The sequence below is a fragment of the Chaetodon trifascialis genome, chromosome 16 (genome assembly GCF_039877785.1).
Source record: "Chaetodon trifascialis isolate fChaTrf1 chromosome 16, fChaTrf1.hap1, whole genome shotgun sequence".
Taxonomy (NCBI): domain Eukaryota; kingdom Metazoa; phylum Chordata; class Actinopteri; order Chaetodontiformes; family Chaetodontidae; genus Chaetodon; species Chaetodon trifascialis.
In genome coordinates, this window is record NC_092071.1 from 17,777,869 (window position 1) to 17,803,459 (window position 25,591).

Sequence of the window (25,591 nt, forward strand, 5' to 3'; positions counted from 1 at the left end):
AAATTATGTAAACCACCTGCTCTTTGAGAAGATGCTCTCTGATAACAAATGACGTGAAACATTTATATGGCCTATCAGATTATACCACAAGAACATAAACACAGTCAGTATAACGTCTGCAGCTAAGTCGATAGGAGTCGTGAAAATGATAACATCACAGTGTTCCAGTGAGGTAATCAAGCCTGAATAAACCACAATGAAGAAGTGACCTGGTACGAGAAAGGAGTAAAGTAATAGAGCAAGTCATATTAGAATGGACAACTGCACATTTCCAGTTGGCTTAAAGTAGTGCAGACAATTGTTAAATGGAAATGTTACCAATCTTTATGTCGTATACAAAGGTTGACTGTAATCCTAGCATATAATGTTGTTTCATTAAATACATTAAATGAGACTATAAAGTGAATCTTCTCTCTGTTTGCTTGTTCTTTTGAAAGAGTCCATTTTCCATTTTGAACAGGCTTTAAAAAGGCTTCCCTTTAAAGGAGGCAGAAAGGTTATTCTAATTAAACAGACTCCAGACTAGGATTCAATAAGCCCACTAATTGTTGTGAATAGCTGTCATACAGTGACATGATGGAGCATTTCAAAATGAGTGAGTAAAAAAAGTAGGTTAGTTTGTGATCATCAAGTTCGACCTGACTTTCACTGACTTTGGCTTAATGAGCTCTGATCGTTACTTTCACACGAGTTCTGAAACAGACTCCACTTTTGTTTGGTGTTAAAGCCCAGAACAAGAATTCAATGTGACAGAGCTCACCGTGGGACAGTTTGGAAGGGCTGTACTTTCACTGCTGATCACGAGAGTGCTGCGATTACTGACAAGCCCTACATACAGTCTCATTTTAATGCGCTGCAGGCCATTTATTTTTGATGGAAACATGAGAAGAAATTGGTAATTATTTCCTGTTGAAATGTTTATAATATTTAAATTATTTTTTATGCAACAGAGGTAGTCTAATTAATTTGTTTCTATTAATTCAAAGTCACCGTTATCATCAATGACGTGCAGTCACTACCTATATATTCATCTCCTTCTGTCCATTATTTGCAATATTGTCAACTGTAATGATTGTTGGAAAGTGCTTGATGTACAGTAACATATAACTAAATATGATGTGTGTGTGTGTGAGAGTGACTTATTCCCAAAAACCCAAATGTTGGTCAGAGTTCATTAGTTAAAATGATAAAACCCTGCTGCCCTTGCTGTCACACTTATAGCCTTACAAAATTAACAAAGTAGTCTCAGCCTGTAGACCCATAGGCAAGACAGCAACAGTCACAATATAGATAAAAATTGAGAGTAATGATGAATTAATTGTAAACGAATGCATATTATTCTACATTTATTTAGCCCTGTATATAATAAAACCATCCTCATTTCTGTCCAGATAATATGCAACCGTATGAGAGGGATTTTCTTGGTACTGTTGCACAAATGTAAGTATTTTGCTTAAGAGCAAATCAAATAAAAAACATTTGCATGTAAATCTCACCAATTAAGTTATTGCCAATAAAGTGATTCCTGACAGTACATAGCCATTTGAAATGAATATATATATATAAGTGATATTCTTGAGATACTGTAATTGTACACTTTTTAAAACTACTGCATCGAGATCAGGTAAAATGATTTTTATATTTTTTTTTACCTCCTCAGCCAACTAACCTTTGTTTCCATTTACATTTGCTTTGAAACGTTTGTCAGTGCATTTTCCTGCTTTTTAACTTGCACGGTAATTTACACACAGTCCCTACACCACTGCTGCAAGTCACTTCTCTCTCTCTCTCTCTCTCTCTCTCTCTCTCTCTCTCTCTCTCTCTCTCTCTCTCTCTCCACCCAGCTGTAGATCAGGATACATGAATGCTGGGAAGGAGGGTAGTGACAGAAATAAGGGAGAGGGAGAGGTGTGAGAGAGATAGAAGAGAGGAGGAGGAGGAGGTAAAAAGGCAAGACATAGTAGGACAGAGTGTGTTGGAGGGCAGCATACTGTAGCATACTGCTGTGTTGTGATTATGGAGTGAGCATGGAGCAGACCAAAACAAGAGGACAGAGGGATACAATGAGGACACAGCTTGGCTTTATGCCTGATCAATAAAAGGTAGATTACTTCAGAATCTGAGCAGTAGAAAAGGGGGCTCATTAAGCACCACTGCTTTGCAGAACTGACTGCCTGCAGACTCCTTTGAGTTTGAATCCTACCACTAAGGGATCTAAGACATGAAGACAAAGTCACTCCAAACCTTGAGGACCTCTGAGGACATACAACAGAAAGCGGAAAACTAGCTCCTGACATTTGGACTCAAGAGAACAAGGCATCTTGCAGCCGGATCAAACAAACGCTCAGGTATGCCTGCTAAACACAATCACAAACACATATTAGGTAGCAATGCCGTTGAAGCCAGAAACAGCTCTTTTCTTTAGTCCTGACAACTCAAAAAGTGTGTGGCACGGCAAGAATATGCATTATTTTTAATGTGCAAAGGGGGATTTAAAGGTGTATTAATGGGGGCAGGACAGTTGTCACTTAGCGTTGAGACGGTGTCACCAGACATAAGTCACTTGACTGAGCTCATGTAACATTCACTGACACAACGACCAAAATAATAGATGACTAAATGCTCTTTTTGCAATTTTGACATCCCTGGATGAAGGCTGTTGGGGGGGATGAAGGGAGCCTTGTCAGAATGTGTTTGAAATGCTTGTGCTTGAAATTTATGACATAAATCAAAGCTTGCAAGCACCAACACGCGCTGTTTTGCTTTTTTTTTTTAAATGTATAATGATCAAATGCGTGTCCATATGCAAGAATCCACACATTACCTCCCTGTTGACTGAACTGTTGTTGCGTAAATCATTAAAATGACCTCCCGCGCACACAAGGAAACTGGCACATGTGAATTCATGGGTGGTATGGACACATGCAGGCACACACGAAATGCCACCTCTGTGAAAGGGTGTTCCAGTTAAATGCACGCCAAGCTTAATGAAGTCTACAGTGTAGCATCAGTGTATACATTATGGCCTCTTCCCAAGGTGAGCTGAATGTGGAGGACAACACAGTGGAAGCTGCTTGCTATGACAAACATTTCAGCGAGAGAGGAGAGCGAGTTCACCACAGGAGCTATGTTTTGAATTTTATTCAACAAATAAATTATTCTTTGTGCTGTCAGACATTGAGAGGGGATGTGTGCGGTACGTTTGAAATGCTAATATGATATAGAACAATTGCTTTCACAGCAACAGCCTCCTCTTTCTATCAGCATTAACAGAATGTCATTCCTTTCTCTTGACCAGTCACACCATGTCAGGAAAGTTTAACAATGAGAGCATAATTCTTTTTGGCTTATCTCAAATCTGCAATTGATTTTTGACAACTCTAGTTATCCTTCATTTCTGCAGCACTGAAGCACTTCCTCGTCTCAGTTCTAGCTCTGTGCATTGTTTCAACTTGTCCTGCTTACTCATGGATTTCTTTCACAGCACCATCTCAAATGCCTCACACTCTAAACTTGTTCCTCTCTTCCTTTTAGACGGATGTAATGGTGCGGATACACAACTGCTCTCTTGAATTATCAGACTTTTGAGTCAGTCAGACAAGAGATGGGGAGACGAGCAGCTGACCTGACAACACCAGTTCCAGTTTTAGGTGTCCCTGCCCTGGTTGGAGTGCGTGGTTGGAGGACAACAGGAGGAGACAGAACCGGAGGAGCCCTGCTGCAGACGTGGGGACCTCAGAACAGCGTTGGTGTTCAGACATCCCCAGGGATAAGCAGACCACCTACCCAGCACAGTGTACAGCTAACTGATACACTCTCTACGGCATCAGATAACATTACTCAAACACCCAACAGCGATATTACCAAGGAAACAGAGCACAAGGAGATATTACTGCTAACAAAGAGTGACAAGGAGAAAAGGGCTATTTTAAAACAGAAAAGTGGGGAATCCAAGACCAAAAAGGAAGTGACTTTCAAAGCACTTGGAGGTGAGGCCTCTAAGGATGTGACCTGCAGTCAGTGGAACAGTGGTGGGACTTATTGCTATGCCAGGGCAATCAAGACCAACCCACACTTTGCAGGGAATGTAAGCAGCGTCAGGCCTAAATTGAAATCTGCTACCCGCTATACCAACGGCAGCGTGGTCGATTCAGAGGCGATTGGTGGAATTAGCGTTGATAATGATGAAGCAGAGCCTGTAAAGAATGCAGCCTCTCATGGAAGAAACCAAACCAGACTGCAAGGTCATGATGCAGAGCAGGCTGGGAAGACGCAGCCGTTATCTACTGCTCGACCTTTCAGTACGTCACAAAAAATATGCAGCCATTGTGGTGGGAGACAGTCTGCATCCGCTGGAGTTGTCACTTTAGGGGAGAAAGGCTCTATTGCTAATGCTTGCCTTGGAGAGAAAGTCCTCACCTCGCTGTCAACCACCACGCATTTCCACATGCCCCATGTTGAAAAAAGCCTTCAGCCAAGCCATCATGAAATCTCTGAGAGCATCACAAACAGAGACAAAAGAACACACATTACAGTCAATCCACAACTGTTATATCTCAGTGAAGAACTAAAGTACAGAAAAACACCACACCCAGCATGTCCGGTGCACTCTAGGAGCAATTTGGTCACTTTGTCACAGATGCATGGTGCCGGTGATGCAACATCCACCCAACCCACAACCATACTACATTCTAAAACCATCACTGTCACTAAAGCAACTATTGAAACAAGACAAGATAATTGCAGTACAAAATCTTTCATAAAATCATCTCTGGACGGTAAGATCCACCGACCAACAAGTCTTACATTGACTCCACAGATGGCCACAGCTACCAAACCAAACAACCCACATTCACACACGTATCCCAAGCCCTTCAAATTAGCGCAACACAACTCTACACAACATAATGTGCCTCAAAATGTATGTGTATCTGTACATGCTACACCTGAAAATACTCTGTCACCACCTCCTCATTTGTACACTACGGCTGCAGGACCAGAGAACACATCTGTTGCCAACACACACAAAACTACCACAACCTTTAATACTCCACTGATGTCCATGCAAAGTGTTCCCGCTAACATTGCGAATGCTCAACATGAGACCTTGCACTCAACACAAGTAGCACGAGCAAAAATAGCAACAAATACAAGTAATAGCCGACAAAAGACCCCAGAATGTCCCACTGTGCTGGCAGCCAACGCATTACACCCCATTCATAAACTGCAAATAACTGCACAACTGACACCTGCAAGTCAGCCATGTACTTCACCCAATTCAGGTCGTAATCCACAAGACAAGCCACCCTCAAAGACTGACAGCAAACCACCAGGTAAAGCATCTTTGATTGACACTGAAGTGAACTCAAATAGATTCCCCACCTTTGCTAGTACACTCCACACAGCTACACCACATCCACCTCTCAGCACTGTTGTCCCACAGAGCACTTTGAATCATAACTCTAATTCAGATCAAATGACGCACACCAGCACAAAACATACATCTGCAGCCACACAAATTCACCTCATTCAACCGACCCACTCAAATTCTGAACCTGCACTTCATGTTTCTACAGCATCATTAAATGCAGCTCCTAATGCAACAAAACCGCTAGACTCAAGAGCAAGGTTGCTTTCAAGTGCAGCTCCCATATCTACATGTAGTGGCACTCTATACAAAAATATAGCCCTCAGGAACTCCTCAATCAATCTGAGAAATTCACCATCCGCAGCCATCACATCCTCATCTGCATTGACAGAAAACCAAAGGAATGTCTGTGTATCAGGTACAACTTCACTTCAATCAGAAGACACAACACAACACAGCAGAGACCTCAGTCGTAATGATGTGCCGCACACAAATCAGCCAGGTCACACACAAGCAACGGACAGCAGAACTCAAACCAGTAATCAAACTGGTTCATGCAGTGCTGTTTCCAATCAGGAAAACGACTCCACAGCAACTCCAGTTGCTTTATCTGAGCCACTAAATGTGTCAAAACATCATAACAGAGGCGGTGACGCAAGCAATCCTAAATCGACCATTATTTCCCAGCTGGAATCATACAAAACTAACAAAAACAAATCCAGTGGTAATCTAATCAATGAATTAATTGTGTATGAGTCAAAATGCCATGAAAATTCAAATCTCTCACAGGTCACTAGCCTTCAGAATTACATTTCCCTAATTAAGTCAAGCAGCTCTTGTCTGCAGGGTTGCATAAACACGAAACAACAAAGGCTTGCACATTATCAAGGATACACAGAAACAGAGCATGAGGGGTACTGTGCTACATGCCCACCAGTAAAAACAGCCCAGGAGACAAATTTAAATACAGAAAAGTTTGCCATGGGTATATCAGTCAGGCATGCAAATATTAAGCTGAAATCCACCGCAGATAAGCAGACACATCCCAATGACCCAACAGCCTCCACTGTAACACAAACAAACTCTGAGCCCATTATCTCATCAGAGGAAAACAGTAGTGCACATGTCTACCCCGTCACCAAAACTTCAGTCCACCAAAACTCTGTTTCAGATACCTCATCACTACCACACGCACACACAAGTCCAGAGCTTTCATTCACCGCACCAGCCCCTTCTAACAGCAAGGGAGAGCTGTGTGCACACACAGGCCCTGAATGTAGTTCCATATTGCAATCATCAACAATGCACCTGGCGTCCCTTCCCCGCCTCCAGTCCTGCAAGGCTGAGGCAATTGCTAGACCGGATTCAGAGTTTAGCTCTGTTCCCCCTCAGTCGTGCCCAGAGGATGCTAGCCTGGCTCACTCCCACCCAGCTGATGCAGCCCTGTTGCTGCCTCCTTCCCCACAGTGCTGCAAATCAGCAGCCCTACAGCAGAGGCTGGAGACTGTGGAGGCCAGCCTGGCAGCCAACAAGAACAGGATCACTACTCTGCTTAACATTATCCATGACCTGGAGACGTGTCACACTCCCACTAGCGGGTAAGAAGGTGTGTGTGTGTGTGTGTGTGTGTGTGTGTGTGTGTGTGTGTGTGTGTGTGTGTGTGTGTGTGTGTGTGTGTGTGTGTGTGTGTGTGTGTGTGTGTGTGTGTGTGAAGTAGGGGAGGTGAAATGACTGCAGTAACATGTTTAACTTGTGTTACATATAGATTCCATGAGGCTTGTTAAACATTTAACGTATGTTTAACTCCAACAGAACACCTGCAGGGTCAGATATGACTATTGATATACTCTAAATTCAGTCCAGGACAGGTATAGCTGTTTGCCAGAATTTGGTCCAGGAAATTACTTTAAAAGCTGTCCTGCAGTGCTGATCTTTGACTTTCCAGTGAGTCATCACTTGCATTTACTGAAACCACTCAGTGAGTTTGTCATTCATTGGCAAACTGCACTGTGTTTCAATCTAAAAAAGTATGTGTATTTGTGTAAGTATATGTATATATGGATGTGAGTGTTAATGCATAGTTTAGTGGAGAAACTATTGGTTACTCTGATGACAATAATAATAATAATAATAATAAGCAGTTTGCACATGAAGATATACTGTTCACTGTCGAGAAGACATATTTTTCAAAAGATACAGTACAGAGATCAGTTTAGTTTTACCCCCCAAGTAAATTGTAAAATAGCAAGGTGACAAATTATGTCAGTGCACATTTGACACATATAGGGTCCTCCTGTCTGATGCATTCAAGAACATAAATATAATCTGTCCAAAATTTAATTCATTTAGATGCAGCAAAAATGTCGATTATTGACTTACTGTGACATTGAACTGCTAATTATGGACATTGAACACTGGAACAACCATTTATCAAACTGGTTGTAACACGCTGCACAAAGGCCTTTTGAAGGCGAACATACTGTTGAGTTGTTATGAAGCTGACGTTACAGCCACTATAAATGTCCTATTAATCTAGGATTGTAGCGTGATGACGTCAGGCTTTAACATTGTTACAAGTTTGCAAACAGGTCTGTGAATGTGTGCCTGAGTGTGACAGAAACCTAGTTGGGCATTTCAAGAGGGCACGTCTCAGAGAGATTTATTTAGCCATATAATTCTTCAGGGACAAATAACAGGAATTAAAACCGCCTTCTGGCAATGTGTCTCTGTCAATCATTCTCACCCACTGTAGTGTGCTAATAAGTTGTGACTGCCTCTGAGGTCATGTTTCAGAATAACCAACTCCTAATAACCGACTGATGTCTGACATAATGCATGTTATGCAGCTCATCGCTGCAGACAGAGGCCTGAATAAATATCAGACACACAGGATGAGTGTGGGGAATATTAAATTGTGAATCTGAAAAGGAGGAGAGTTTGGGAAATTGCTCTTATTTACCGTATGCAATTTAATTTACTTTCTGTTATCCTAGTTGGCGATGCTACAAAACTGGACAGGACCTCAAAAACTGCTCAACCTGCCAGAGGACTGCTTGTATTGTCTACAGGTGAGATAGTAGTGAAATTGCCAATTTTGCCTGCATGCAATGTTTGAACTGATAAGAGATCAGAGAAGCTGTAGAATTCAACTCTTGCTCAAATAGAAAACATTGGTAGCAGAACATTAGGAATAGGTATACAGTACGAAACTGCTTTGCGCTGATTATAGGCTGGAGCAGGGAGCTTTCATTAGATAAAGTTGTCTGGGATTAAAGCATTCCCAAGTGAGATATTTAAGAAAAAAAAAAAAAAAATGATGATATTTTAGAATGACACTACTTGATAGGATGAGCATTTATATTACTTTGAAAAAAATAAATAAATAAATGTAACCTAACATGGATTTCAATATATCCAGAATTGAGAATTACTTAACAAAACACTTGCAGCAGTGGGACTATGTATCACTTCATTCATGGATAGAATTTAGGTTTTATTTAAACTTTCCTGTACATGAGACACACAATTCAACAAGGTTGAGTCCATTTGCTAGTTCAGTTGCCAGGCAGTTGTCTGCCAGCCTGCTCACTTCACTTCACTGAGAATTAATGACTTGCTGTACGGGCAGCTTACCAAATGAAAAGCTCTGCACTGCTCATTTGTTTCTTGCTCAGAATACATAGGGAGATTACATTTTCCTCTCTAAGCAAACCATAAATCTTCTGGAATAAGTGTCAAATTTAAGCAGTGAATGTATGTGAGTCAATCTATTCGCACAGCAGATTTATGGAGATTGAGTTTCACTAAAATTCAAGCTAGCAAAGAGGAACAGGTTCTGCCCAAGCAGCCTGCATAATGATTTTTAACTAAACTGAAGTTATTGTGAGCATTGTTAATGTGCAGACAAGGTGATGTCATTTCATATTGAAATTTAAGTATTCCAGCAGATGAGTCGAGCTGTAAAACGCTGTGGAATTTATCTAAAATAATCTTAAAATGAAGCCTTTTGCATTTTCATATTTTCACATCCTGCAGCAATTTTAAGAAAAACTGTTTAAATCCGCCTGTTTGACAATAATAATAAAGACTGTTGTTAGATTTGAGCATGTATGGTAAATTTTCACATAAGAGAAACTGTGAAGTCCAGAAAAGTGAAAAGTGTATTAAGACTTATCATGGACCAGCGGTTAGCTCTAATATTCCAACTGGTTTGCACCCATTAGCTGAAATGTTGCATCAGATGGAGGCAATAGAAGACATACGAATAAAAAACAATTACCCCAGAAATACTGTACGTGGAAAAGAGGCAAAGAGAGGCTAAGAAATCTAAAAGTCTTCTCATCATTTTTTGGAAAAGAAAAATGCTTCAAGCTCTACAAAGTAAAACCTGAAATGGTCCTTATCTTGAAATATTCAAAACATTCCTCTTGATCTACTTATTTTCAAAACCCCTTTTGCATGACAAAAAGATGTTGCGTAAGTTGATTTGCTGACTGGTGTGTGTTGGCATCTGGTCCTTAAAGGCCAAGTGGAAGATAAGAATATTTGAACAAGTAGTGTGCACCTAAAGAAAGAAAGAAAGAAAGAAAGAAAGAAAGAAAGAAAGAAAGAAAGAAAGAAAGAAAGAAAGAAAGAAAGAAAGAAAGAAAGAAACCCTGCTGGGGAATGTCTTTCTGCCAAAACCAATCAACCACTTTGAAATATGACAAGCACAAAGCTTCCCATATGAGGAGCACCACACAAAGCAAAGTGAACTGTAGCTAAAAAAGCTTGATGCATAATAAAAATAATAAATAAATTAGCCGGAATGCAGACCTGACACACCACAGCGTTCATTTGCATCCTTTGGCAAGAGCTGAATTGTATACATTCTGTGTTGTGTCACATCTGTTGTGTTTGAGTTTTAGTCATTTTGGGCTGCGTGTCTGTCTGTCTAGTGTGGAGTATGACTTCAGGCAGCAGGAAAGACGTTTCTTGGAGGTTCTGAATCATTCAGCAAGAGGAAATAATGCCTTCTCCATGCACCTATCCCAGCCCCTGAACTTTAGCCTGCTCAGAAATGTCATCATTAAGAACTTATCAAAGTCAAAGGTGAAAGGCAAAAAGCTGTGCAAGACTCTGTTCAAATGGCTGCCCAGGAAAATCCAGCAAGTATAGGCCTAACAATACATGTGTGCTGTTTAATAGCCATAAGCCTGTGTTACAAGTGACCAGCAGAAGCCTTTGCAGAGGACTCCTATTATTCCCTTCCTTCCCATAGAGTGAGATTACTTTGAATTAGAGTCATACCCAGTAGAGTTCCACTCTCCTGCACATCGTCAAAGCTTATAAGCAGGATTTTGCACTGAAATTTCCCCCTGATCTTTGTGACCTTCAGCTAGTATCATCCATAGGGAATTTACTTTTGAAAGTTAATGTTATTTTGTTGTCCACATTCCTGCTTGAAATGTATGGCGAACCACAGCCGCAGATTTCTTGATCTAATTTTACATATGAGATTCTGTTCTCTTTGAACTGTTATGATTAATGCACACTGAGTTCCAGTTGATGTCATGTTTCCCCTTCAGTTACCTGCTATCCCCTTACCTGCTTCTCCTCAGACTAAATGTGCAGTATAAAACAAGTTTTTGAATGGAATAATTTTAAAATGAAAAAATAAAGCAGATTTTTCTGACTGTTTGTCTGTAAATCTGTTCATTTGAGTCCTGAGTTTTGTTTAATTCTGAATGCTAAACTTCTCTTTGTACCCTCATGAATGAAATAAAGAAAAATGTTGAGCTTAGACACACAGCCTCAGTGCATCTAAACCTTTTCAGAACTGCAAACTAGCCACGAGAGTGGCGAACATAGAGAAACATTCATTATGCCTTTGCCAATTGTGCTGATGGTCTCCAAATCCCCAAACAATCTGAACTTCATAAAAGGTTTCTGAGTAAAACAATTACATGACGAAAGGCTGCAATGAAGCGTGAGTCAAAATCAAAATGTTCATGGGCGTTTGCACAAATCCATGAACACACTCATGGATCCAGCAACATGAAACAAAACCTTGTGGATTGTTTCATAAACTATCAAAGCAAGGGGAACATGGGATTTTGAGAAATTTTGCATAAAAGCTTATGAGGAAGGAGGAACTTACAGTTTATTTGAGCAGTAAGTCAAGCAAAGATTGTGATATTCCCTTTTGAGCCGGAAATACTGTGATTCTTTAATTAAAACACCTCTAAAAAGAAAGAATAGCATCTGAGAATGAAATTCTTGCAGCAATGATACCAGAGGGAAATGTGGGTCCATTGCAAGTATAACAGCTGTGCAGCCTCATGCAGGTATACCACCAAGACAGATTCAGCTTCTTTAAGGAAATGTGTTTTTTTGAACCAGAAATGGCATGCATGCAGACAGAAGTGCAATGTTCAGACGATGGCCAAGAATCTTAAATAATGTTAATCATAAATCAGCAGCCCTTCAGTGTGTGTTTACAGTAGTTAAGGCACAGGAGAGGACTACTGCATATGTGTAAGACAGTCATATAAAGCCTTTTGTGGCCCTACAGAGAGCTGCATGAAGTCTGACAAATCACCTCAAGAGCTGTTCAGTTGGGCCTGAAGATTACAAGTCTCAAAATGAAAAAATGTGAGGGTGTAGAGTTAAAAAGAAGTGAGCTTACCAGATCTCATCTCAGCTTTCAGCTCGACCTGAGGCTGAATTAGCCACAACTAGCATAATACACCTGTATCTCTGACTTGGCTGCCAAATGGCACTGTGGGTAATGTAGGCCCCAGATTCTGACAAAGAAGACAACTGCATGGAATTTAAAAAAATAAAAAATAAATAAATAAAAAGCTGATATCTCTGTTTTCGTTTTTGTTATTTTGTTCTTTTGATCATTTTGTATTTTAACTGCACATTATGAGAGAAAATGTTAAAGGAGTGCAATGTTAATGGTGGAATACTCAACATGTTGGACGCATTTATATTTCTGAATGTGCCATGCAGTTGTGATGAAGGGCCATTTATAAGGGTTAACAACATTTCTTCTCATGTACTATCCCAAATGATCCCAAAGACAGCCGTACAGTGTGTTAACAGCTGTGATTGTCCATCATAAATCTTGCTAGTGTTTTTTGCATGAACAAAAATTTCTAGTATCAATCGAGCATAACTTCTTTCCATTGACTGCAGCTAGAAGTTACAAATACTTATTATGTATAACATTAGTTTTGAAGAAACAGTTTCTAACTAGGACAAAATTAATGCAGAAAAGAACACAGAGAGGACAATAGAGAAACTTAGAAAATGGGATTAACAAGCTTCAGCCATGCTTGCTTATGCAGAGAGCTCTAAACTCTTGACTGAAGAGTCTTGCTGAGATTCTGCAGCTCTCTGCAAGAAGACGTGCCAATTTTGAAAAGTGTTACTGCTAAACAATATTGCAGCAACAACACCACAATGAGCCCTCGAGCCAAAGACAAATGGGTCTATAAAACAAAACACAAACAGGCCAGACAACATACTGCAATTATGTTCCACATCAGAGAATATTTTTCACAGAAAATGAAACTACTTGTCATCTATGTCAGCATTAAAGTGTTAAATTTCAAATACAAGTAGTTCGTCAATATCAGTTCGAACCTTCTGGCCGTAAAAGTATCAGTGAAATTCACATAGTGGCACAGAGGAACATTTAGTGTGTTTTAGTTATGTAATCACAGCAACAATATGACTGTATTGCTTCTTTTGAAGTGTGCCAACTGGGTAGAGCTGGAGGCAGATATTGGGGAAAATTACCTAATCAATGCTTAAATGTCTGTTATGCCTCAAGAGATGATTCAGCACCAGTCAGGAATAAAGCTGCTGTGCTGGTGCAAATAAGATGTGCACACTTCTTCTGAAGTACTTCTTAAAGTAGCATCTGAGTGTTGTTTGTCTGTTTGTCTTTACCCACACATTTAATCTATTCAAACCTGCATTCATCTTCTTATATTTACTGTCTCACAAAGTCTGCAGAGTAGCCTCTGAATTTGCTTGTGAGCTATGAGAGCATTTAGGCATAGTATACTATATATCAAACAGCCATTTGGACTGGTTTCTGCTCTAATGTTGTGTGTTTCCTTTGAAGCTTTCATGGAGGAAAAACAGACTTTGGAAGGGATCCTATTGCTCCATTGTCTGAGACACTAAGCTGTTAGCCTTTCCAAATATGTGTACAAAATCAATGGTGCTGTGCTGTTTGCGTGGTCTGCAGATGAGCTTCAAGTCTAATTCCATATTCTACCATGTGTAAAATGTGGCCTTTTCTTAGTGCATGTAAATTGTAAAGAGGGCACTCAGTTCTACAATACAACACAAAAGAAGCATATGTAAGTATGTAAAGAAGTATGTAAAAAAATATGTCCAAATTACATAAATATGTCACCAGTATGCCACTGGTTACATATGTAACACAGCCATATAATATGCACGTGTGCATGCTAAACATATTCAGAAATATGTAATATTGCATTGCATGTAATATTTTCTGCTGCACAGTCACAAATCAAGCACTGGTTGTCCCTTTATGGCTGTTCCACGACTTCACAAGTAAAACCTGCCACCTGACAAAAAAAAAAAAGAAAAAGAAATAAAAAAACCTCTCAATCTCCATTAAGCAACATTGCTGATATTAACTTTGAATCAAATGACTCCCTGTAAGGTGAAAGGATTACTAGCGCTGCCACCACCACTGAAAAGTAACACCCCTGTCTGCAGCTCTCTGCAGCCCTCAGCCACTTTCAGCTCATTATTTTGGTTCACTGGTCCGTCTGGTTGAGGTCCAATGACTCTCACCAGCCCCTGCATAAAAAGCCATGGGCAGCTGCCAGCTCACACTACCTGTGCATTGAAAAATGGCAGGGAGCCGAGGTGAACGAGAGGCTGGTAAAGAATGCTCAGCGTATAGCACGCCGGAAAGACCCACCTTTACGTTAGTTAAAAACAGAGCTAAAGAGTGAATGAATGGACTTAAAGATGGCAAGAAAGAGACACTGCTCTACTTCTGTTGCATAAATTGTAGCAAAGTATAGCCAGATGTTTGCTATCAGTGTAGCAATATGAACACAAAAGGGTCATTCAGATAAACGAGGTAAACTCATCAGAGTGATTTTGTATTTAAATTCCCGTGTCGGCACAATCACGGTGACATGTTTGCCATGTTTACTTCCTCACTTTAACATGCTTAGGTTTGCAATTGCAATTGAGGCTGATGGGAATGACATTCATTTTTTAGATATTTTGTTATAAACCAAAGTATTGGACACATTGAAATGCTGGCACCAGATGTAAAGGAAGATAACCAAAGTGACTAATTCATCCCATGGGATTTGAATGTGTGGGCCAAATTTCATGGAAACTTAATCAATATTTGCCAACACTTTTCAGTACCAGAAAATGTCAGTCTCATGATGGTGGTAAAGTCAGGGGATGATTGAAGTCAGTTGAATATGTCCTCTGAGGACCATGAAAGTCTACAAAAAATCTCAAGGGAATCCACATAGTATACAGGATCCACATAATAGTTACTGACATTGGCAAAGGATTCTTTGCACATCAGTCAACTTCAGGCTCAAACAACAGACAGAACTGAGCCAGGATCTGCAAAGATGAGATCTGGAGCACACGGTAAGAGCCTTTGATAAGGTGCAGCAGCTAACATTCTGACATAAAGCATGTCTGTGTTGTTGAGATATGTCAGTCTGGACCAAAGTGATAGACCGACCGGCAGACAGACCCACATTGCCATTCTGAGCGCCACATCAAATTACTGTGTGCACATTGAAAGCATGCCACAAACACGCACACTATCCTGAAAAGGCCACTGGTGCTGATTTGCATTTTTTTGCATTTCTGAACCACAGCAAGCTGTATGTGGCACCAATGATTCATGCATGCTTTTAATCCAGTATAACATATGCTAATCATTTGACAGCCCAGTACAGCATAAATGCTACACATTGCAGCAAAGGTAGAAGGGAAGGCCGTCTTCCCAAAGAGCCCTTTGCCGGGGGGCGTCCATGTCTTTTGAAATTTAGAAACAACCGCAGAGTGATGCTATTTCTGTGATTCTTCTGAAGGCATCATTAGACATGATGCGCTGTTGCAACTTTTAATATCTATTAGGTGCCATGTTTTTATGTTGCGGACACTCCATGAGAGTTTTGGAGAGGACAAACTCCTTTCTGCTGCAGTGCTTTTCTCCCAGGGCAGCCTGCAGTACACTGACAGGCATTTCTGAAATTCTGTGCAAATTGCCCTGTTATTCTTCTTTCCAGCACACTGAACTGTGAATTGCTACTTCCACAGGATGCTAATGAATTCATCTTTACAAATCAAACACTCATAATGTGATGCACAGCAAAGTGAGCAGGCTTAGATTTCTGGCGTTCATATGAACTTTACAAACTGTCTTATGTCGATTTAGAGTGAGAATTTTTCTGCAAACGAGCTCTGACAGTGTCATCATTGATTATGTTTTACACTCTGAAATGCTCTAGCAACTCCTGACCTCGCTGCGACACATTCAGTGTTAATTGGTAAATCCTGCTTCTCCCTGTGGAGGACTGAACCCTGGTGGATTTCAACAACAGAAGAGCAGAGCGTCCTCTTCCTTTGTTTGTGTTGTTTTGGTAAGAAAATGAAATGTACTCTGAGTACCAACGTTGTACTTTCATGCAAATAGTCTTTATCTTGCACTCGGTGTGACTGATGACCAGCCGGGTAAAGAGTGGGGTTCTTTGCAAGCTGAACATACACTGTAGCTTTTACCAAGACAAACTGGCAGCAGGTCTTTGTTTCTTTGTAAAGCCTCTGTGCCGGCAACAGATATCTCAGGAACACCTTGAGAGAATTTCTTCAAATCTGGACAAACGTCCAGTTGAACTCAAGGATGAAATGACTAGAATTTGGTGGTCAGAGGTCACAAAACTTGTTTTGGGAATGTGTCTCAAGAATTAAAAAAATGACAAGGTTTCACATTAATGTCTCATAGGACAAAATGATGAAGTGATGACATTTTATATCCAAAAGGTCAAAAGTCAACTTCACTGTGACATCAAAGTGTCCTAAAAAAAAAAAAAAAAAAAACTTTTCTGGCCATTATTCAACCCCATAACTCAGGAACAGAAGGAGAGACTGCGGCCATATTTCACATTGAGATACTGAATCAATGACTCTAATCTTCGGTGTCCACCTTGAAACTACGCTGATTGCTTAGATCTTCTGTGCTGCTGGGTTGAAGATGAGTGCGGACCATCCCAATTTATAGCTTCTTTGCAGCAACATCCATATTTGAAATATTGTAGTCCAGCACAGACTCACTGGTTCTGCTGATATTGAGCGCTGAAAGTTTCTAAGTGAAGACAGAATGTTTCCCATTAGAATCATACATGTCATATTGTGAGAACTTCCACTTCACCAAATACACTCTTAATACCTTTTATTACATTATTTGAGTCTGGACGGACGTGGATGTAAACTGCAACTTGACTGTGGTGGACAGATACAACCACGAGGAGGTGATTCTAGTTCCCCTTTAAATATTTAAATCTCAAGATTTGTCAGTTTTAGAACTTTGTCAGTATATCCTCTGAATAAGTTGCAATTAGTATGAAATAATATTTGTGCAGACATAAGAATAGTACTTTTATCTTTGCTTATGACTCTCACTTGTGTAAACTTTTGACAGAGACTCTGAAGTTTTGTTTTCCAACTTGCTTCTGCTGCTGTAAACTATTTCCTGTGTTGTAGAGAAGATACTGAAACACATTAACAATTCTCACTGTGTATTCCCTGATTTAATTACGCCAGCGGTAAAGTAGTCACCTCTAATGTTACTCAAATCCACAAAGGAACTGTTTCAGTTGTTTGTGCGGTTTGTTTATACACTAAAGAACCAAACTTATAGCTATGAATGATAATTTTGCATAGCGGTAATAACAGTAACTCAGCTAGTAATGTGCATATATACAGTAGATGACATGGTTAAGGATTCATAAGGAGACATAATGTTGTAAATTAGTTGTTCAATGTGTTCCAGACCTTGAAAGAAGAACTCAGCCTTGTGCACGTTGGGCACGATTCCTGCTGTGGTCCCGGTTGGCTGTTCTAACAGGATGTACAGCCATTGTGAGAAAGTGAAAATCAGTTACATCATCATCTGAGCGCTAGAAGTGTATGAACAAATCATATCCAAACTCTCAGGATGCCAAGTCAAGACCTGCTCCTGGAATTATGTAGCACATTCTTTTTCTTAACAGTAGACTTTTCATACTGGGCATTCACCACATACTAGAATTTTTCATTCTTTTTTAAACATTTTTTTTTAACCATGATTATATAATTCTTGAATTATTTATTTAATCAAAATGTTTACAGAAATGTTTGTGTACCTGTTGTTATCTTTGATATGAATAGAGATTTCAGTTTTCTTTTAGCTTAGTTTATCCATTTGTACATGTTATTATATTGTACCATACTGGAACCTTATTGTGATGTCAACTCCTATAAAGTTCATAAATTGGATATATATGGGAAATCATTTCTACACCTACACACTAGTGCTGAGAAAAGGGTCATTCAAAGAGTAGTAACTGAAATGTAGAATGACATGTTCAAATAAACTGATGTAACTTAAATCCCTTTGTTCCATTTTCACATCTCTCTGAAGATAGTTTAGATGTGGATGCAGATTTTTGCATCACCCAATTGGGAATATGAAATAAGGTCAAATATAAGGCCAACTCTAACTCAAATTTGGTTTATTTAATGATGCGTCACATCACAAATAGGAAACTAAATGTTAAAAATATGCGCTTCCGTGCAGATGAAGTACTGGGAGGGTAATATGCAATTAGATTATATCCTGGAGTGGTCAGGATGCACTGAGACAGCAGTATGGTTGTAAGTAAGTATGCTCAGATTCACGAGTTGTAGCTGTGACCTCATTACATGTGGACAAACAACTCCTGCAGATTCGTGCCAAATGTGCAAAAAATTCAGCAGATACACCAAGTTTCCGGTCAGTGGTAAAACTATGGAGAAGACCGCGGTTCCCATGTCAGTATTTGTTTGTCTGTTTGTATGAGCTTGTTTTATTAATATGCTACCGCTTTTTTAGCCATTATATCCACCAAAAATAAACACCACAGACCATTCCCTGTTTCTCCATATGAAAACATTGCTGCCTGTTTGATTCACGGACAAAACTAATGACTCATTTTGACGTGGAGACGCACTGGCAGCGCTCCTTGGGGACAAACAGGGGAGGAAGAGGGCAGATTGGGGATTACTCTTACTCCTCCTCCCAGGGTCGAGCGTCCTCCAGAGGGGCTTTAGAGGAGCAGTAATCTGCTGAGATGTCAGAGATTGGCTTCCACTAGGATGGAAATGTAATATGACAGAGCACAATGGAAGAGGAAGGAGGGAGTGCTGCCTGTGTTTCTATACAACAGAGCAGGAAGTTGCCTGGGGCTTTTATGTGGCCCTGAACGTGTTATAATTTGGCTTAATAATCCTGCATAACACACATAACAATTCCCAGTCTTGTCTGTATATTCTGTTTCCATCATGTTTAACACTGTGTGGAGCCGTGTTAATAAGAGTGATAATGGTGTGCGGGTCTTATAAAGAGGATCATACTTCTTAAAACTTTTAATCTTAAGAAAAACATTCTATGTTTGCTAATGACTTCCTTTATAGCCCCAAGAGGATGACTCCTTTGGCTGGCAAAGATCATATGTGATACCACACACATGCAAAACACACCAAATGGAAACAATTGGTCAATGCACGTCAACAACTCAACAAATTCAGCCCTCTTAGATTAATACATAAACAATGCAAAACATGGAACTGCAGCAGCTCAGATGAGGAGTTCTTACATCTTGAGGTTTAAATTCACATGACTTTGAATGCTCAGAAGCCCTTTTTGACATCTGAATTGCTGTTTCCAAAAAAGGACCTTCAACATTCACACTTGATCAGCTGTGTGGAGGTGAGGACAGAGCCAGTGTTTGGACTTGTCTCTTCAGCTCTCCTTTTTTGTTCTATGAGTGCAACACTGTTCTGCTATCTCTTTTGATGGCATTACATTAAATTTTATGTACCAAACTGCACAGCAATACAGCCAGTGACTATATTAGCCAATAAAAAACAAAAATGTGACACTCATGGTATGAAAAAGGCATGGGATCAACACCGTGAGCAGGGTTCATCCTGGGGGAAACATGATTGTCTGCACCACATTTCATAGCAATCCATTTTAACAATGTGCAGACACTGTTAACCAAATTGTTACCCAGTGGTGGTTTAGAAGAGAAATCAACAACCAGAGACTGTAGGATAGATCATCTGGAAACCATAAATGTGTGTACCAGGTTTTTGTGCCAGTCCATCTCACAGATGTGAAGATATATCACCAAATAACTGAAATAGATGAAAAATGAGGAGATCGCCAAAGTTCCTTCCTATCCCCCAGAGACCTTGAATATCCATCCAATAGTTGAGGTTTTTTCAGCCAGAACCAGTCTTTTTTTAAAATTTGATTTAGAGGACAGCTTTGATGATAGAAGAAAAGTCTGGATTTTGGGAGTGCAGTAACACGAAGCAGGTCAGCCCAGCGCCTTGAAACAGTGAGAAAAAGCTTGTTAGTCAGAAACATCACTTCAGGCTCTCTCACATCTTGTTAGCACACTGGTGTGAATGAGGATGATTGACAGAGAACACAGCTGGAAGGCCTTTCTAATTCCTAATGGCCGAGGAGAATCATATTCCACGGCCAGAAGAGTCTAAACCAGTCTGCTCTCCTGAACAACACATGAACACATTCATCACCCGTATATAAAGTATACAAACACTCACACACAAGCATGCAACTGCACAGTACCGTCCCCATATTTAAGCATTGAGAATGCTCCCCGAGTAAAATAATTAATATAACATCAAAAGTTATCTATGCAGAAGAGTAACCCAAGCTGCATTACATGATACTATTAGATTATGTTGTCATAGTAGAGCTAAAATGTCTTTTATATTCTGAGTGGGAGTTTAATCTATTAACATGTGTTTGTATGTAAAATCCTTATTTGAAAATGAGTAACTATACTGCAGCTGCTAAATAAATACAGAGGAGTACGAAATGAAAGTGTACTATGGTTTTAGTTGTATTTTACCACTAACCAAGTTCAGCATGGAAACACATCCTGTTCGCCGTTCACTACCTGTGTGTGTCCAGCAGGAGGAAGAAAAGAGTCAAAGTGTTTTTTGTTTTTTTTTCAGCCAGTCACCAAAGTACCTATAATAACAAATAAAGCTTGGAATGTTTGATGTGTTGCATGATGTAACTGCAGTTTCTATGATGCATGTTCGAGCTGAACAGAAACACTGACCGCTACAACAGCCACAGCTTCATGATGACGACGACGCATTCTGTAGCTGTTTCAGATATCAACAACCAAATTATATTCACATTAGAATAATCAAATTTAATTCCTGATCTGATTTTTTATCTTTTTATGGTTTAATAGTTGCCACTGTGTTGCGTCTGTGTGTGTTGGTTGTGAGTCTCTTGCTGGAGGTAACACACCTTGAATAAACCTGAGCAAGTAGACTTTCACCTTGACTCAAACAAAGAAAGCTGAAAGAAGTGGCTTCCCTGATAACATGGTGATACAGCTGGAAAGAATGGGATACTACAAAATATAGATCTTTTTTCTTCTTTTTTTAAGTAATTCATTTTGCAATTCAGTGCTCACAATTCTCTGGCTTTGCTTTACTGGTGCATCCAAATAGCTCAAATTAGTTCACTGATTTAGAGCAACAATAAACAGCACCCGTCTTCCTTTAAGTGCTTAAACGCTGAAGTTGTTCTTCACTTGAGAAATCTGTCTCTGTTTCTCCTGTTGAGCTGCTCATGCTTGAAACACGGCTCACTGCTATTTTCAGCTGAACAAATAGTCCTACCAGCCTGTGTGATTCTCAGGCCTTTTCCTCCTCCCTCAGTACATTATTTTATGGCTCCCTTTTGGATAGAGGATATTTATACTCCTATCAACATTCACACTGATCTTCCTGTCCATAATCTTTTTAACCCTTTTATTTCTTTAGTCAAATGAACTTAACAAAGTTGATGGCAATGCACTAAACGTATGTGGCTACTATGGATGTGACAGATATACTTAAACTGCCTGGAGGGGAGTTTTGGTGACTCTACCACATCAGCACAGACTGTAGTAAGACTGAGTGACTTGGCCTCCCAGTTACTCCTGTCATTGATCAATCTCTTTAGCCTGCATGATTATTCAGACTTGCTTTAATTGTTAACTTGGATGATTATAGCTGTTGAGAAACGTGAGCCACGCCTTGTTTCAAGGAAACCGTTAACTCATATTGTCATGTGACCACATTTTGGAAGAGCCCCTTATGTTACTGTGATGGAGGACACATGGGATAAGAGGTGTGATCTCAATCAAACTTGATACTGTGTAATATAATGGGACAGCATGCATAAGCATCGGTCAGATGATATTTTCTTTTTCTACAGAAAGCTTTGGTGGAATATATCTCTTTTACACCAACACAGCACAATGTTTTTGTGATTGAGGAAGGTCATTGCATAGCTAACTAACTGCAGACTCACAGGATGACTCATTTGAAATTGCACAAACCAGCAGACCAGTGATGAGTATATAGAGAGAAATTATTTCCTATGTATTATAGCTATACTAGCAGCATAGGATGACACTGACAGTCTGTCCGTCCATCACTTTGGTCCAGACTGAAATATTACTATCTCTGTATAACTAATGGATCGATTGAAATGAGATTTGATACTGACATTCAACATGAATTGTAATTACTTTAGTGATGCTTTCACTTTACATCGAACCAAATAAAGAAATAACTATCAGCATGTTGCCATGCTGACATTAGCATTTAGCGCTGTTCCCAACGGCAGCATCACAGAGCCGCTAGCGTGGCTACAGACTCACCATCACTGAGTTAAGGTGTCACTAAAATTTCAATGATTATCTTGTGATTGCATGCGCGTTCATTTCTTTGTTCCGTCTGTGTTGTCCACATCTAAAATCCTAAAAAACAAAAGTGCATACTGTATCATTGGAAACATTACATAACTCATTACCTTTCTTAAGTGAGTAAAGCATGGCTCATCCTGTCCCATTCTCCCCGACTTTAACCATGCACTTATTGCACATTGAATAAGTAAAATATATGATGATGCAATAGTAGGTGGTCAATAAAAATCTTTATTTGCAAAATGCAATATCAATCTGCTGTGATAGCTGAAATGCAAAATGGTCCATTCTTAAAAGAGAGTTGTGTGTCATGAGCGAATGATGCATGAAAGCAACAGAAGTTAAAGTTCCTATGTAGCTTGCGTGTGTCGGGGAGGGGGGCGGGGTGGGTGGGTGAGAGAGAGAGAGAGAGAGAGAGAGAGAGAGAGAGAGAGAGAGAGAGAGAGAGAGAAAGAGAGAGAGAGAGAGAGAGAGAGAGAGAGAGAGAGAGATAAGTTTACACTCAAGCGGGATCAAGGAAGCAGAGGAGAGTGTTCATGATCTGGGTAGCAGGTTGGGATCTGACCGACATTTAAGACAACCCATATGAGGTGAGTCCACATAATTCGATAAAACTTTATTTAAACTCTTGTGTGGAGAAATAACACTGAAGGTGCACAGACTCTGCATTTTGAAACTCACAGTCACAAAGACGAAGCTTCATTCAAGAAGTGATGTTTGGTGTTAAGACGGTTAAGAATGTGTTTCTTAGTGATTCATTCGTGTCTCCTTTGCTCTTGTTACACATTCACATGGCATTAGTAAGCATTTAGGTGGGTGCTTTGGTCCAAACCATAAGTACATATCGTCCCTTTTTCCAAGTTAAGCTATATGTTTTTTCTTGTGCACCGTCATTTGAACATTATTGCACCTTTGAGTTAGCTTGTGATTTTACATTATTTGCTCTGCATAGTCTCTTTTTTGAGCTATTTCTTATTTATTTTTATTTTCATTATGTTTAGTAGTCATTACTGAAAGAGTGATATGTGTGCAGACACATGTACACAGCCTTAAAATATACTGCTAACTATGTATAAATGATGCCAATTCAGATTTTTTATTTTTACTATGGCTGTAGGTTGTTTAAGTTGCATTTAAATCACATTGCCTCAATCTCAATTCTTGCTGACATCTTTCAGTCGTTGAAGATTTAGGTCAAATATGACAGTGTAGCCGGTTGATGTGATTATTAGCAACCATGTGGGAGTTGTTCCAAGTGAGCCACAAAGCAATTAAGTTTATGTTTCTGAAAAGACGTTACCAGCCAGCTTAATGGAATCAACACATCCAGGATAAAGTGATGACAACAGAAGCGTCCTTTCTTCAGTTTGTGGCTGAAAAGAAGCTCAGTACAAGAGGACAAGACAAGGATACGCACACGCCGCACACAAATCATATAACTTCTCCTTGGAAGTGTCTTTGGCAAATTGCCAAAGGACTTCCTATACTGCTGTTCGTGGTGTCACTTTCCGCATGTTGTTAAATTATATATCTATATTGCTGGCCCACCGTGTGTCGTTCTGGGTTATGTTTCCCCACATTGTTATCACACACTGTTGACTCATCTACCTCACCACTAGACTTAACTTGTTCTATAATGCCCACGTTTGTGTGCAGATGTACTTATTATATATTAACAGCCTCTAAAAACAACTGTAATGATGAAAACAATATAACAGATTGCATGATTTGTTGTGTAGAGTAGATGCATGACACTCAGTGTGAGTGCAGCATGTGACCTAAGTTTACACTTGGTCAGATACAGGCACAGTGTACAATATATACCAGGCTTTTCATGACATTGCTGTGTAGCAATGTCTGTTTGTTTTCAGAATATGTGTTTCATGGCTCATCCCTCCCTCGTGAAGAAAATTTGAGCCTCGTTTTTTGCCCCCTCTCTTAGACTGGCAAACAGGGAATTACGTAATGAATTATTAAACGATCTGTGCTTTTATTGTGTAATATAGTGTTTCACCTCTTACTTTAGTCTTGTGGCACATCAACAATGAGGCAAACTAAAAGCGGAGACAAACATGGATCATTTCCTTTGTTTGAGTTTTGTATGAAATCCTCTCTGACCACAGTTCTCTGCCTCTCTCTGACCATTTACGCCCAGTAAAGCTTGATTCTTGTGGCACCAAATGAGAGCAGCAGGCTGACCAGGGACACAGCTCCATCTAAACTCCCTCAGTGCTGAGCACACAAAGTCACCATGGAAACAAGAGGTGTTTATCCCTGAGGGGAATCTAATGACATTATTAAAAACCCTAAAATCCTGGATTTCTCTGAACAGCTGAAACAATGGCTTCTTTAAAATGAATTAACTTCCAGCTGGAGAAATCATCAGGTAAGTGGTTTGTTTGAGATGGTGAGCTATTGAACTATTGTACATACACATTTGTACTTAAATGGACAAACGTACTAATGAAATGACTTTTTTTTTACAAACATTATCTCACGTGAAACATATAACTTTATGATACTATTGTGTTGTATTTTATTCACATCTTTACTACAATGAGCTCATGCTCAATTCTAACAATTTTTTAGGAGAATTTTACCTGCAAATAAAAAGATTTAATTGATATCTTAAACATGAATGAGGAAGTAGTTTGTCTTGTATTACGGGAGTCATAAAGTTGGATGCATCTATTATCTGTGTTCACCGTCTTCTATCCAATATTACTTGTGTGTCACTGTGTTTCTAGGATCATGTATGGATAGAGAGGTTAGCTCAGGTGGGATCACGTCCTGATGGACATACAGGACTGTATGAGAAAGGGTTAGGGTTAGGGTTAGGGTTAGGGTTAGCAGCCACACGAGTGTCACATTTTTCCTATGATGTTAAAGAGAGGTCACACTGAGATCAGAGGGGTCAGAGTTTGGGGTCAACTCTATCAAACAGCAACAGAGCTTATATGGTTGCAGCCATGATGTAATGATTTGACTTGAATAATAAAGGCTCAGTCATATTTTTGCCCATTTCAAAGTTTGAAGATGCTAAAATATACTCACGTGTTCTTTAAGCAAAGTTTCACAACACTTAGTTTTAAAAATAAAATCATTAGAACATAATTAATGGTGGCCACATATGACTAAAGCATCTTAATTACCTGTC

The 25,591-nt window shown here is 39.7% G+C and overlaps 1 protein-coding gene across 1 annotated transcript; it reads left to right on the forward strand.

The window, feature by feature from the left end:
* The first annotated feature begins 1,858 nt into the window (after positions 1 to 1,858).
* On the forward strand, positions 1,859 to 11,021 carry LOC139344261 (uncharacterized). The gene is made up of 4 exons (XM_070982240.1): positions 1,859 to 2,348; positions 3,535 to 6,966; positions 8,362 to 8,436; positions 10,306 to 11,021. Exons 2-4 carry the CDS (start codon positions 3,605 to 3,607, stop codon positions 10,523 to 10,525), a joined length of 3,657 nt encoding a protein of 1,218 aa, XP_070838341.1. The 5' UTR covers positions 1,859 to 2,348; positions 3,535 to 3,604; the 3' UTR covers positions 10,526 to 11,021.
* The last annotated feature ends 14,570 nt before the right edge of the window (positions 11,022 to 25,591 follow it).

Bases quoted from the DNA above. Each gene is read 5' to 3' on its own strand.
- LOC139344261 (XM_070982240.1), top strand. From the start codon at position 3,605: ATGGGGAGACGAGCAGCTGACCTGACAACACCAGTTCCAGTTTTAGGT. The intron at 6,967-8,361 runs GTAAGAAGGTGT...CTGTTATCCTAG, and splicing joins TGTCACACTCCCACTAGCGG to TTGGCGATGCTACAAAACTG. The intron at 8,437-10,305 runs GTGAGATAGTAG...CTGTCTGTCTAG, and splicing joins ACTGCTTGTATTGTCTACAG to TGTGGAGTATGACTTCAGGC.